The sequence below is a fragment of the Hyperolius riggenbachi genome, chromosome 9 (assembly GCF_040937935.1).
Source record: "Hyperolius riggenbachi isolate aHypRig1 chromosome 9, aHypRig1.pri, whole genome shotgun sequence".
NCBI classification, from domain to species: domain Eukaryota; kingdom Metazoa; phylum Chordata; class Amphibia; order Anura; family Hyperoliidae; genus Hyperolius; species Hyperolius riggenbachi.
The window spans coordinates 139,932,341-139,946,114 of record NC_090654.1 but is presented as its reverse complement, the minus strand read 5'-3'; the positions used below and the strand labels follow the sequence as shown (position 1 = coordinate 139,946,114).

Here is a 13,774-nt window from a genome sequence, read left to right as displayed (position 1 = left end):
GCCACACATGTGGTATCGCCGTACTCGTAAGAAGTAGTACAATGTGTTTTGGGGTGTATTTTTACACATACCCATGCTGGGTGGGAGAAATAACTCTGTAAATGGACAATTGTGTGTAAAAAAATCAAGATTGTCATTTACAGAGGCATTTCTCCCACCCAGCATGGGTATGTGTAAAAATACACCTCAAAACACATTGCACTACTTCTCCTGAGTACGGCAATACCACATGTGTGGCACTTTTTTGCACCTTAACTGCGCTAAGGGGCCCAAAGTCCAATGAGTACCTTTAGGATTTCACAGGTCATTTTTGTTTCAAGACTACTCCTCACGGTTTAGGGCCCCTAAAATGCCAGGGCAGTATAGGAACCCCACTAATGACCCCATTTTAGAAAGAAGACACCCCAAGGTATTCCGTTAGGAGTATGGTGAGTTCATAGAAGTTTTTATTTTTTTGTCACAAGTTAGCGGAAAGTGATTTTAATTGTTTTTTTTCACAAAGTGTCATTTTCCGCTAACTTGTGACAAAAAATAAAATCTTCTATGAACTCACCATACTCCTAACGGAATACCTTTGGGTGTCTTCTTTCTAGAATGGGGTCATTTGTGGGGTTCCTATACTGCCCTGGCATTTTAGGGGCCCTAAACCGTGAGGAGTAGTCTTGAAACCAAATGTCGCAAAATGACCTGTGAAATCCTAAAGGTACTCATTGGACTTTGGGCCCCTTAGCGTACTTAGGGTGTAAAAAAGTGCCACACATGTGGTACCGCCGTACTCAGGAGAAGTAGTATAATGTGTTTTGGGGTGTATTTTTACACATACCCATGCTAAGTGGGAGAAATATCTCTGTAAATGACAATTGTTTGATTTTTTTACACACAATTGTCCATTTACATAGAAATTTCTCCCACCCAGCATGGGTATGTGTAAAAATACACCCCAAAACACATTATACTACTTTTCCTGAGTACGGCAGTACCCCACATGTGTGACACTTTTTTGCAGCCTAGGTGCGCTAAGGGGCCCAACTTCCTATTCACAGGTCATTTTGAGGCATTTGTTTTCTAGACTACTCCTCGCGGTTTAGGGCCCCTAAAATGCCAGGGCAGTATAGGAACCCCACAAGTGACCCCATTTTAGAAAGAAGACACCCCAAGGTATTCCGTTAGGTGTATGGCGAGTTCATAGAAGATTTTATTTTTTGTCACAAGTTAGTGGAAAATGACACTTTGTGAAAAAAAACCAATAAAAATCAATTTCCGCTAACTTTTGACAAAAAATAAAATCTTCTATGAACTCGTCATACACCTAACAGAATACCTTGGGGTGTCTTTTTTTCTAAAATGGGGTCACTTGTGGGGTTCCTATACCGCCCTGGCATTTTACGGGCCCAAAACCGTGAGTAGTCTGGAAACCAAATGTCTCAAAATGACTGGTCAGGGGTATAAGCATCTGCAAATTTTGATGACAGGTGGTCTATGAGGGGGCGAATTTTGTGGAACCGGTCATAAGCAGGGTGGCCTTTTAGATGACAGGTTGTATTGGGCCTGATCTGATGGATAGGAGTGCTAGGGGGGTGACAGGAGGTGATTGATGGGTGTCTCAGGGGGTGGTTAGAGGGGAAAATAGATGCAATCAATGCACTGGGGAGGTGAACGGAAGGGGGTCTGAGGGGGATCTGAGGGTTTGGCCGAGTGATCAGGAGCCCACACGGGGCAAATTAGGGCCTGATCTGATGGGTAGGTGTGCTAGGGGGTGACAGGTGGTGATTGATGGGTGTCTCAAGGTGTGATTAGAGGGGGGAATAGATGCAAGCAATGCACTGGCGAGGTGATCAGGGCTGGGGTCTGAGGGCATTCTGAGGGTGTGGGCGGGTGATTGAGTGCCCTAGGGGCAGATAGGGGTCTAATCTGATAGGTAGCAGTGACAGGGGGTGATTGATGGGTAATTAGTGGGTGTTTAGGGTAGAGAACAGATGTGAACACTGCACTTGGGAGGTGATCGGACGTCGGATCTGCGGGCGATCTAGTGGTGTGGGTGGGTGATCAGATTGCCCGCAAGGGGCAGGTTAGGGGCTGATTGATGGGTGGCAGTGACAGTGGGTGATTGATGGGTGGCAGTGACAGTGGGTGATTGATGGGTGGCAGTGACAGGGGGTGATTGATGGGTGGCAGTGACAGGGGGTGATTGATGGGTGATTGATAGGTGATTGACAGGTAATCAGTGGGTTATTACAGGGGAGAACAGATGTAAATATTGCACTGGCGAATTGATAAGGGGGGGTCTGAGGGCAATCTGAGCGTGTAGGCGGGTGATTGGGTGCCCGCAAGGGGCAGATTAGGGTCTGATCTGATGGGTAACAGTGACAGGTGGTGATAGCGGGTGATTGATGGGTAATTAGTGGGTGTTTAGAGGAGAGAATAGATGTAAACGCTGCGCTTGGGTGGTGATCTGATGTCGGATCTGCGGGCGATCTATTGGTGTGGGTGGGTGATCAGATTGCCCGCAAGGGGCAGGTTAGGGGCTGATTGTTGGGTGGCAGTGACAGGGGGTGATTGATGGGTGATAGGTGATTGGCAGGTGATTGACAGGTGACCCGTAGGGTATTACAGGGAAGAACAGATGTAATTAATGCACTGGCGAATTGATAAGGGGGGGGGGGGGGTCTGAGGGCAATCTGAGCGTGTGGGCGGGTGATTGGGTGCCCGCAAGGGGCAGATTAGGGTCTGATCTGATAGGTAAAAGTGACAGGTGGTGATAGGGGGTGATTGATGGGTGATTGATGGGTAATTAGTGGGTGTTTAGAGGAGAGAATAGATGTAAACAATGGATTTGGGAGGTGATCTGATGTCGGATCTGCGGGCGATCTATTGGTGTGGGGGGGGTGATCAGATTGCCCGCAAGGGGCAGGTTAGGGGCTGATTGATGGGTGGCAGTGACAGGGGGTGATTGACGGGTGATTGACAGGTGATTGACAGGTGATCAGGGGGGATAGATACATACAGTGTCTGGGGGGGGGGGGGTCTAGGGAGAATCTGAGGGGTGGGGGGTGATCAGGAGGGAGCAGGGGGCAGGGGGGGGATAAAAAAAAAATTGCGTTGACAGTTAGTGACAGGGAGTGATTGATGGGTGATTAGGGGGTGATTGGGTGCAAACATGGGTCTGGGGGGTGGGCAGGGGGGGGGTCTGATGGGTGCTGTGGGCGATCTGGGGCGGGGGGGGGGGGGAATCAGTGTGCTTGGTGCGACATAGGGTGGCTGCAGCCTGCCCTGGTGGTCCCTCGGACACTGGGACCACCAGGGCAGGAGGCAGCCTGTATAATACACTTTGTAAACATTACAAAGTGTATTATACACTTTGTATGCGGCGATCGTCGGGTTAACATCCCGCCGGCGCTTCCGTATGGCCGGCGGGATGTTGCGGCGGGTGAGCGGCGCCAGGCGGAGGCGGAGGATCGCGTCACGGATGACGCGATCGCTCCGCCCATGCCCCTACAAGGACCGCCGCCATTTGTCTATACGGCGGTCCTTGCGAGGTGCACTTCCCGGCCGCCAATTGTACATACGGAGGTCGGGAAGTGGTTAAAAATATATTTAATGACACTATTATCTTTGTGACACGTGTGTACATTATATTTGCAGAGGATAGATGCTTAGACCTGGGTTCCCTCCTGTGTAAAGAAATGCCTGGGTGGTCAAAAAGAGGGAATAGCTAAAAGTGTTTTGGCCACCTGGGGCAAATTAGGCCCACCACAGCTCCATGCCCCAGTTGTTTGACAATGCCCCCTCCCTCCCCCCCCCCCCCCCCCATCACATATAGTGATAGATAGATTCTAACGACAGACAGATAGTGACAGGTAGATTCTAATGACAGGCAGAAAGTGATGGGTGGATTCTAGTGAAAGGCAGATAATGATAGAAGCATTCTAATGGGCAGATGGTAGCTTGCATCATCTTGTCTACCTTATTCCTGCACATCCCCTGGATACTTGGTGGTTGCAGTGCTTTTTTCTCTGACTCTCCACCATATACTAAGCCTGCAACGCTGTCAGCGCTTTCTCCAGGTCAAGATAGGTGAGTCATAGTATGTGATGACAATGCTCACAGGTTGGGAAAAGAGCACTGTTACTGTGATGGAGGGACCTTTGCCTTAAAGGAATCATCAGGGAAAATGTACAAAATGAGATTTTCTCACCTGGGGCTTTCTCCAGCCCATGTTCCCTGACAACTCCTTTAACCTCCTCTCCGTTCATTTTTTTCTGGATTTCTGTGCAAAAAAGTGTTTGCTAATTTTCATAACCTTTTTTCCTGTAAGTTACAAAAATGTGTCAAGCAAGGTACTAATATACATTTTAAGTATAAAAAAAGCTTAAAACACATCATAACTAAATTTTAAAATGACTCACCAAATTCTCTCATCATTTACACTTCCAAGCTGCCGCTGCTCAACCTGCACTAATACGAAAGAAAAGGTAGCCCATACATCAAGCAATGATGGGCCGATTTGACCAAGAGACAAATCAAGAGACATAGGTAGTATAGTTGCCCCCAGTATAGGTAGTATAGTTGCCCCCAGTATAGCTAGTATGCCCAGTATAGTAGCATTGGTGCTTCAGTGGTAGAATTCTCGCCTGCCACGTGAGAGGCCCAGGTTCGATTCCCGGCCAATGCAAGGATTGTTTATGCAGTGGCTGGATAGTGTACTGGTTAAGGGCACTGCCTTTGACATGGGAAACTAGGGTTTGAATCCTGGCTAGGGTCAGTAACTATTCCATATGGAGTTCAAGGCAAGATTCCCTAACACTGCAGGGTGGCCTCTTGAGTGTGTCCCAGTGGCTGCAGCTCTTGAGCGCTTTGAGTCCGAAAGGAGAAAAGCGCTATACAAATGTTAGGATTATAGTTGCCCCAGTATAGCTAGTATAGTTGCCCCCAGTGTAGCTAGTATAGTTGCCCCCAGTATAGCTAGTATAGTTGCCCCAGTGTAGATAGTATAGTTGCCCCAGTGTAAGTAGTATAGTTGGCTCAGTATAGCTAGTATAGTTGCCCCCAGTATAGGTAGCATACTTGGCCCCTGTATGGGGGAAGCTTGGAAGTGGGGACAATAGCGGGGGGGGGGGGGGGGGGGGGGCAGGCAGACACCCCACCTCCCTCACGTGGGTCTCCTCCTCCTGGTGATTCCCCCTCCAGATATGCGGCGAGCAAGGAATTACCTGCTTCCTGCATTCCTGCGCTGCGTCATCGTCATGTGCCCTTGGTCTTACAGCCCACTGTTCCAACACTTGTTCCTTTAAACCTACTCTGGATGCATGTATGAGTGCATCCAGAGTGGGCATTGACAAGTAAGGTCCACACATGTAGAACAAAGCTGTTCGTGCACAGCCTTTTCCTTCACTTCGTTGTACAGGGCATGCACAGACATTACTGGAGGATGTCCAGTATGGATATGCTTGTACATGCCCAGAAGCAGGGACAGAAAAGTAGAGGGGCCTGTACATTAATACAGTATATAACTACCTCATATTGCTAAACACTTCACTCCAGGAACATCAGTCTCACTTCCTGTCTTTGCAGGAGGTGAATTGATCTCTACGAAATGAACAAGGCAGTAGAAAAAAGCCTTTTTTCCAGAGTGGGGAAGAGTAGAGACTTTTGTCAAGCGTTTTATTGATTTATTTATTTAATTTTTTTTTTTTGCTGTCCAAAGGTTTATATTACGGCTACGGAGATCACGAAGCGACAGTAAGGGAATTTTTTTCAGAGGGTGCACAGCAGTAAATACTCAAAACAGGTTCTAACGCCTTACCACTTAATCAAAAATTTTATTAATTTATTTTTCTGGAGTTAGCCTTTGAACATAGGGCCAGATCACCAGACCATACACTATATTTATATTCTTAATCTTTGCATTAGTTAATAGCAGCAGGACTTAGTACCTGATATCCACACATCACTGTACCTACTGCTTTGCTGCTACATACTGCTCTGCTGTTGCACTAATGTTTCTTAATGTACCGTCACCTTCGGCTCTAGACAGTAGCAGCTGAATTGATCTGTGTGTTATAAATACAAAGCGTGTGCGCGCACGCATAGACATAATGATTTATTTGGAGACCTGATTGGCTTTTTCGAGTAGCAAATGTTATTGTGGGTGTTTGTATTGCCTTTGCTGACAGGCTGAGCTGTGTGAGCACTGAGTATTATCTTCCTACTTGTTACATTTTATTCCTTTCCTCTGCAGCTCTGGCTGGATCCCAGATGGCACGGGGAAGTGGGTGAAAGATGAGAATGTTGAATTTGACTCTGATGAAGAGGAGCCTCCACCAATGCAACCTTAATGAGATCTCCATATTGTTAGTCCAATGTATCGCTATATCTGTTATACAGACCATTTGTACGGGAACTGCCAGCCCTCTGTTGTATAGAGAGTTTTATCTTCTAATACATCCTTATTATCCCAGAGACACAAAGATCACTAATACATTTTATATGTCCTGTATTTGAACATGTCGAATACAGCGCAGGAGATTTGGGCGCAGACGGCGCCACCATAGACCGTAATAGGAATTATTGTCATAGTGGCGCACTGTGAGTAACTTTGGCGCCATCAAAAGACGGAGCTAAAGTTACTTTAAAAACACTGTTTTACCTGCTAGTGGTGCTGCTCAATCAACAATTTATTGCTATATCTGAATTTGTTCATACTTGGGATAAGTGTGTGTGTGTGTGTGTGTGTGTGTGTGTGTGTGTGTGTGTGTGTGTGTGTGTGTGTGTGTGTTTAGCTCAAGATGTGATGATTGTAATGTTATCCTGCACAGACAACTCTGTTTAACCACTTCACCTCCAAAGGTTTTTCCTCTTAAAAAAACAAACAGAGCAATTTTCACTTGTCAGCGCTCCTTCCATTCATTCGCCTATAACTTTTAGTACTTATCACAATGAAAATGTATGGCACCAATATTTTATTTGGAAATAAAGGTGCATTTTTTTCAGTTTTGCGTCCATCCCTAATTACAAGCCCATACTTTATAAAGTAACAGTAATATACCCTCTTGATATACATATTAAAAAAAGTTCAGTCCCTAAGGTAACTATTTATGTTTTTGGTTTTTTTTATTAATTTGTATATTTATTTATTTTTATAAAATGTTTTGGGGCTAACTATTGGGGAGCATGGGAGGTAAGGGGTTCATTAAAAATGTTGTCTTTTAATGAAAAAAAAGTGTGTAGGTGTAATTTTACTATTTGGCCACAAGATGTCCTTGGGTATAACTTCCCTATGTGTAGTATTAGTATGCAAAGAGGAAGTAATGCATGGATGTGTAAGTATCGCTTTATTGTGAATGGCTTCGCCTTGTAATAGACGGCGGCGATCATTCACACAGGGAGTTAGAGCAATAATGAGAATTGTGTTCCCATTCATTGATCTCCTGTTTAACGTTTGGTGGTGGTAACGATCATGGGGCGGGGGGTGGCTGAGCAGGAAGGGACGTAGTAGCTACCTCCCTGTAAGGAGATATAGGATTTTGCAGGTAGTTGCTCGTACTGGGGAGGGGAAGTGGTTGAAATCGTTTAACTTAAAGTGTGTGTGTGTGTGTGTGTGTGTGTGTGTGTGTGTGTGTGTGTGTGTGTGTGTGTGTGTGTGTGTGTGTGTGTGCGCGCGCACACACACACTGGCTTGCAAAAGTATTCGGCCCCCTTGAAGTTTTCCACATTTTGTCATATTGCTGCCACAAACATGAATCAATTTTATTGGAATTCCACATGAAAGGCCAACACAAAAGCAGTGTACACGTGAGAAGTGGAACGAAAATCATACATGATTCCAAACATTTTTTACAAATCAATAACTGCAAAGTTATTGATTTGTGCATAATTATTCGGCCCCCTTTGATCTGCAGTCAGTTGCCTATAGACATTGCCTGATGAGTGCTAATGACTAAATAGAGTGCACCTGTGTGTAATCTAATGTCAGTACAAATACAGCTGCTCTATGAGGGCCTCAGAGGTTGTCTAAGAGAATATTGGGAGCAACAACACAGTGAAGTCCAAAGAACACACAAGACAGGTCAGGGATCAAGTTATTGAGAAATTTAAAGCAGGCTTAGGCTACAAAAATATTTCCAAAGCCTTTAACATCCCACGGAGCACTGTTCAAGCGATCATTCAGAAATGGAAGGAGTATGGCACAACTGTAAACCTACCAAGACAAGGCCATCCACCTAAACTTACAGGCCGAAAAAGGAGAGCGCTGATCAGAAATGCAGTCAAGAGGCCCATGGTGACTCTGGACGAGCTGCAGAGAACCACAGTTTAGGTGGGAGACTCTGTCCATAGGACAACTATTAGTCATGCACTGTACAAAGTTGGCCTTTATGGAAGAGTGGCAAGAAGAAAGGCATTGTTAACAGAAAGCATAAGAAGTCCCGTTTGCAGTTTGCCACAAGCCATGTGGGGGACACAGCAACCATGTGGAAGAAGGTGCTCTGGTCAGATGAGACCAAAATGGAACTTTTTGGCCAAAATGCAACCCGCTATGTGTGGCGGAAAACTGCACATCACTCTGAACAGACCATCCCCACTGTCAAATATGGTGGTGGCAGCATCATGCTCGGGAGGGAGGGGGGGGGGGGCGGTGCATCTCTTTAGCAGGGACAGGGAAGCTGGTCAGAGTTGATGGTAATGGAATGCTTTAAAACAAAACATATCTGTGTTAGAATGGCCCAGTCAAAGTCCAGATCTAAATCCAATCGAGAATCTGTGGCAAGATCTGAAAACTGCTGTTCACAAACGCTGTCCATCTAATCTGACTGAGCTGGAGCTGTTTTGCAGAGAAGAATGGGCAAGGATTTCAGTCTCTAGATGTGCTAGATGTGCAAAGCTGGTAGAGACATACCCTTAAAGACTGGCAGCTGTAATTGCAGCATAAGTTGGTTATACAAAGTATTGACTCAGGGGGCCGAATAATTACGCACACGCCACCAGTTTTTTATTTGTAAACAATGTTTGGAATCCTGTATGATTTTTGTTCCAATTCTCACGTGTACACCACTTTGTATTGGTCTTTCATGTGGAATTCCAATAAAATTGATGCATGTTTGTGGTAGTAATGTGACAAAATGTGAAAAACTTCAAGGGGGCCGAATAGAGAGAGATCTTTATATTGTTTTTTCCTTTAAACCTGTGTCCAACTTTTTATGGAGTAAGAATCAGCCCTGAGTCATAAATGTGTTTACACTATTGGCCAACATTGCTAGTTATGTGATATTAGTGACATGATTAGTGAGTACCAATTTATGACACAGGCCTGAATCTCGTTATATGAACAGATAGATGTAGGTTCATGTTAAAGTGACACTCCACTTTTGCTAAAAACAGGAAAAAATAAATGCTTTCTTCAAGCATAACAGCCTTGCATAATATCCAATAAAATATTTTTCCCCCACTCCTTATTGCCTGTGCAGTTATCCTACTTTCTTTTGTCGCAAAGGGTTGGGATCTTTCATTGCAATGGATGTATTATATCAACCTCATTCACAGTGAGAAAACCTTCTCTCCTCTGCTTACAGTCAAACTGAGTCCTGCACAAAACCACTCTCAGCCCAGAGGTGCTCATATTGTTTGAGATTTCTGCCATTGAGGCATGATATTTAATGAAGTGGGCCAGTCCCGCAAAAATGTGTTGTTTATGTCCCAACAGATTTGCCACTTGAGTACAGTTTTGGATCAAATATTGCTACACTTACCTTCAATATGTGTAATTGAATCATATTTGTCATCTTGGACGTCTCCTCAAACATTTACTCTAGTTTTATCCTAGCAGTTGGTGTTCCCCTCTCCCCTACACCAACTTGTTTTTTTGGAGTGCAACGACCAGAGTGAACTTTGCTCAATGAGAGCGCTATAACGTTGTGAGTGAGCAACCACCCAATTTCAGTAGTATCTTGCACATGTACAAGGAGAGTCAAATGCTTCCTTATCAAGCAGCACCTGGCTATTTAAATGGTAGGGTAAAGCCAGTCAGAAAATTTAACCACTTCACCACTGAGGGGTTTTACCCCTTGAGCACCAGAGCAATTTTCACCTTTCAGCGCTGCTTCCATTCATTTGTCTATAACTTTATTATTATTGCAATGAAATCAACTATATCTTGTTTTTTTCGCCACCAATTAGGCTTTCTTTAGGTGGGACATTATGCTAAGAATTATTTTATTCTAAATGTGTTTTAATGGTAAAATAGGAGAAAAATGTGGGGGAAAAAAATCAGTTTTCGGCCATTATAGTTTTAAATAATGCATGCTACTGTAATTAAAATCCATGAAATGTATTAGCCCATTTGTCCCGGTTATTACACCGTTTAAATTATGTCCCTATCACAATGTTTGGCGCCAATATTTTAATTGGAAATAAAGGTGCATTTTTTTTTCAGTTTTGCATCCATCCCCAATTACAAGCCCATAGTTTATAAAGTAACAGTGTTATACCCTCTTGACATAAATATTTAAAAAGTTCAGTCCCTAAGGTAACTATTTATGCATATTTTTTTTTTATTGTAATTTTTTTTTTTTAATTACAAAAAAAAATAATTGAGTGTGGGAGGTAAGGAGTTAATTTTGTGTGTAAAACTAATGTATTTGTATGTGAAAAATGCTTTAGGATGTAGTTTTACTATTTGGCCACAAGATGGCCACAGTAACATTTTGTTTACGCGACCTGCAAGCGTCCGGAAGGACGCTTGCAGAAAGTACAAAGAGGCTGGGAACTTTTCTTTTTTCACGATCGCGCTGCTTATCGGAGAAGCAGCGGATCATTGCGGGGCTTAGATCAATGAACGGGAATGGATTTTCCCGTTCATTGATCTCCGGGCGAGCGGCCGGCGGCGTGTTTACAAGCGGGAGTGCGCGCTAGAGCGTGCGGGAGCGCAGAAAGTACGCATTTCTTCGTCCCTGGTGGTGAAAGGATGGAAAAGGGGACGGAGAAATGCGTACGCGTGGGGGTAAAGTGGTTAAAGAGTTCAGTCCCTAAGGTAACTATTTTTTTTTTTATTGCAATTTTTTTTTTATTACAAAAAATAAATAAATTGGGGAGTGTGGAAGGTAATGAGTTAATTTATAGTGTAAAAGTATGTATTTGTATATGAAAAATGTTTTGGATGTAGTTTTTGTTTGTTTTGTTTTTTGTTCATGCAACCTGTAAGCGTCGGAAACCTTTTTTTATTTTTTTTTTTTATCACAATGATCTCGCTGCTTCTCATGGAAGCAGCCGATCATTGCTGGGGGCTGAGATCAACGCACGGGAACGGGTTTTCCCGTTCATTGATCTCCAGGCGAGCGGCCGGTGGCATGCGGAAGCGAGGACAGCGGCGGGTGGTGCGTATATCTACGCTCCTGGTGGGCAAAGGGTGTAAAAAGGAGCGTAGATATATGCACCGCTGGTAGTAAAGTGGTTAAAGGCACGGTTTGTATGTAATTTGGTTAGTATTGGTGGGTGGTTTCTCTGGTGGTGAGGGCACTGGGGGGTGGCTGCCCACATTGCCCCCTGTGGTGTAGCATGCATGTGGTGGTCCCAGCCGGTGGCAGTGCTTGGGACCCGACCTGTACTGCTCACCTCTGTTTGAGGAAGCTTATTGCATCCCACAGGTAATGTAGCTCCCGGGTCACATAATAGAGGTAGGTTGGGGCCTGGAGGCTGGCTGCATGCATTGCCCCTGCTGCCACATTACTACAGTATGTATAACTGAAGTTCTCCTTTTAGGATAGAGGAGACAGTGTTATCGGTTCTGTGCATGTTAGATTTGGTACTGTAGGTTCAGGTACATTTACTGTGCCTGTAAGCTTGCTGACTGACTTTACTCTGCAGGCCATTTAAATGGTCGGGTGCTGCTTGTTGAGTAAGCATTTGTATCTACTGGGTTTAATTTGGGTAGTAGTGGTGGGTGGATCCTCTAGTGATGAGGGCACTGGGGAGAGCTGCCCCCTAGTGTAGCATGTGGTCGGTGATCCTATCCGGTGGCAGCGCTTGGGACCCCACGTGTACTGTTTGTTACTTGCACATGTACTCACCTAAAGCAACAGTTTAATACTACACTTAGAAAACACCCTGGATTGACCTTGGCCTAGTTCTTGGACTTCATTGGTTTCCTTGGTTCAGGTTGTGTATCTTGCGTGCTAAGTCCTGGGGTCTACTGAAGTCAGGTAGATGCATTCAATCTCCTGTTAAAGCGAGGGATTGGCTACTGGTGAAGATTGGGGTATAGGATCTGAAAGAAAATGTGTGATTGCCCCTGGGATCCTTACATGGGGGCTGATATTTCTCAAAAGAAAAGCCCTGCACTCAATGGCTATGCATCCCTGAGCAAACACAACTTGGATGGGGGATTAATAAAGCTGGGGGCATGCTGTTTGTTTTTATTTTTTTTCCAGTCATGCATAGTGCATATCAAAAGACGCTGCCAGGCCCTTGATTGATAAATTATGAGAATGGCTTGCCTGCCTACCCAACAAGGAAGTGTCTGATGATTGGTGGAGCCATGCATGCTTCTTGATGTACAGAAGACCGAAATATAAATGCTCCTGCACATTGCAGCCTTTCACCTTATGGGTGACGTGGAACCCAAAAGCAGGCATTTACAAATTGCATTCGTTTGGCAGCAGCGTAATAGCTCATACACCCCTTTTCAGAGTAAGTGCAGGGAGCGCTGTTAAATTTACCTAGTCCATGTCCACACTGTATTGAGTCTCTTCCTCCGGGCATATGCATAGTCTCTGCTGCACTCATGACGCTCCTGATGACACACATCTGGATCCAAAGGATGATGTCAGTATAGAGTGTGTAGAGGTACATCTGATAGCACTCTCTGCACTTACTTTGCCATGATCATTTTGCTGGGGGAGGGGGGTGCCATAATTTTGCTGGGCGTGCCGGGCCACTGGCCTCCAGCTTAGAAAAGCTTAGCCTCCATCTGCAGCATGTTTGCATGGATATTACCTCTCACTGTGCCGCTGAGAGAAAAAGTTAGTTCAGTTTATGCAAAGGACTAAATAAATGTTTTCATCTGCTCCTGACTCTGTCATCAATGTAAGCCAATGAGCGCTGCGATTGGTGGGAGTGGTGGATTTGTGCAAGCGGTATTTAAAATCTACGCCCTGGCAGGAATAAGCAGCCACAAACAGAACGTAGATTTTAATTACTGCGGCCCAGAAGTGGTTAATGTGCATGTTTGTATGTGTATATTTTTTTTTCAATGCAACCTACACCAGAACAAATTCTAACTGTTAGGTCATAACAGCATGTTGGTTGTTGTTTTTGCCAAGGGAACAAATATCCTATATAATAAAACACGTGTCTCTGCGTCCCAGGGGTTTTGTCCGTGTGTGTGTGTGTGTCCCAAAGTGGCAGTGCGCATGTGCAGATTTGTTAGAGCTCTGCGCGCATCCCTGTTGTTGTTAGGGTAACAGGGACGCAGTGCGCAGAGCTCTGAATGTTGCTGCTGGGCAGGCTGCTGCAGCAGGTATGCGCCCTCACGCGGTGGAGTGTTGACGGACCTAGCCCGTTTTTAAACGAGCTAAGGTCACTAGTAAAAAAATTAAACTGCAAAGTCATCACATGGAAAAGTTTGAGAACCATTGCCATAAGCCCATTTCAGACTTCCGCCAAAGGGGAATATCTTGGTTACTGCAACTTTCATTATTATTTTTACTTAACATAAGACAGCGGGGAAAAAAAATAAAAGATCTTTACCGATTCCAGTCAAAGGATAACACTAGCAGAACACCAC

General features: G+C 44.7%; 1 protein-coding gene across 3 annotated transcripts in view; it reads left to right on the top strand.

Annotated features, from left to right (window-relative positions):
* The window catches only part of SCNM1 (sodium channel modifier 1), a 28,813-nt gene extending 19,371 nt beyond the window's left edge, over positions 1–9,442 (top strand). For all 3 annotated transcript variants that reach the window (XM_068253580.1, XM_068253582.1, XM_068253581.1), the window contains one exon: positions 6,239–9,442. In XM_068253580.1, coding sequence (XP_068109681.1) covers positions 6,239–6,335 — 97 coding nt within the window. In that variant the 3' untranslated portion in view covers positions 6,336–9,442. The remainder of the gene's footprint in view (positions 1–6,238) is intronic.
* Positions 9,443–13,774: the final 4,332 nt, after the last annotated feature.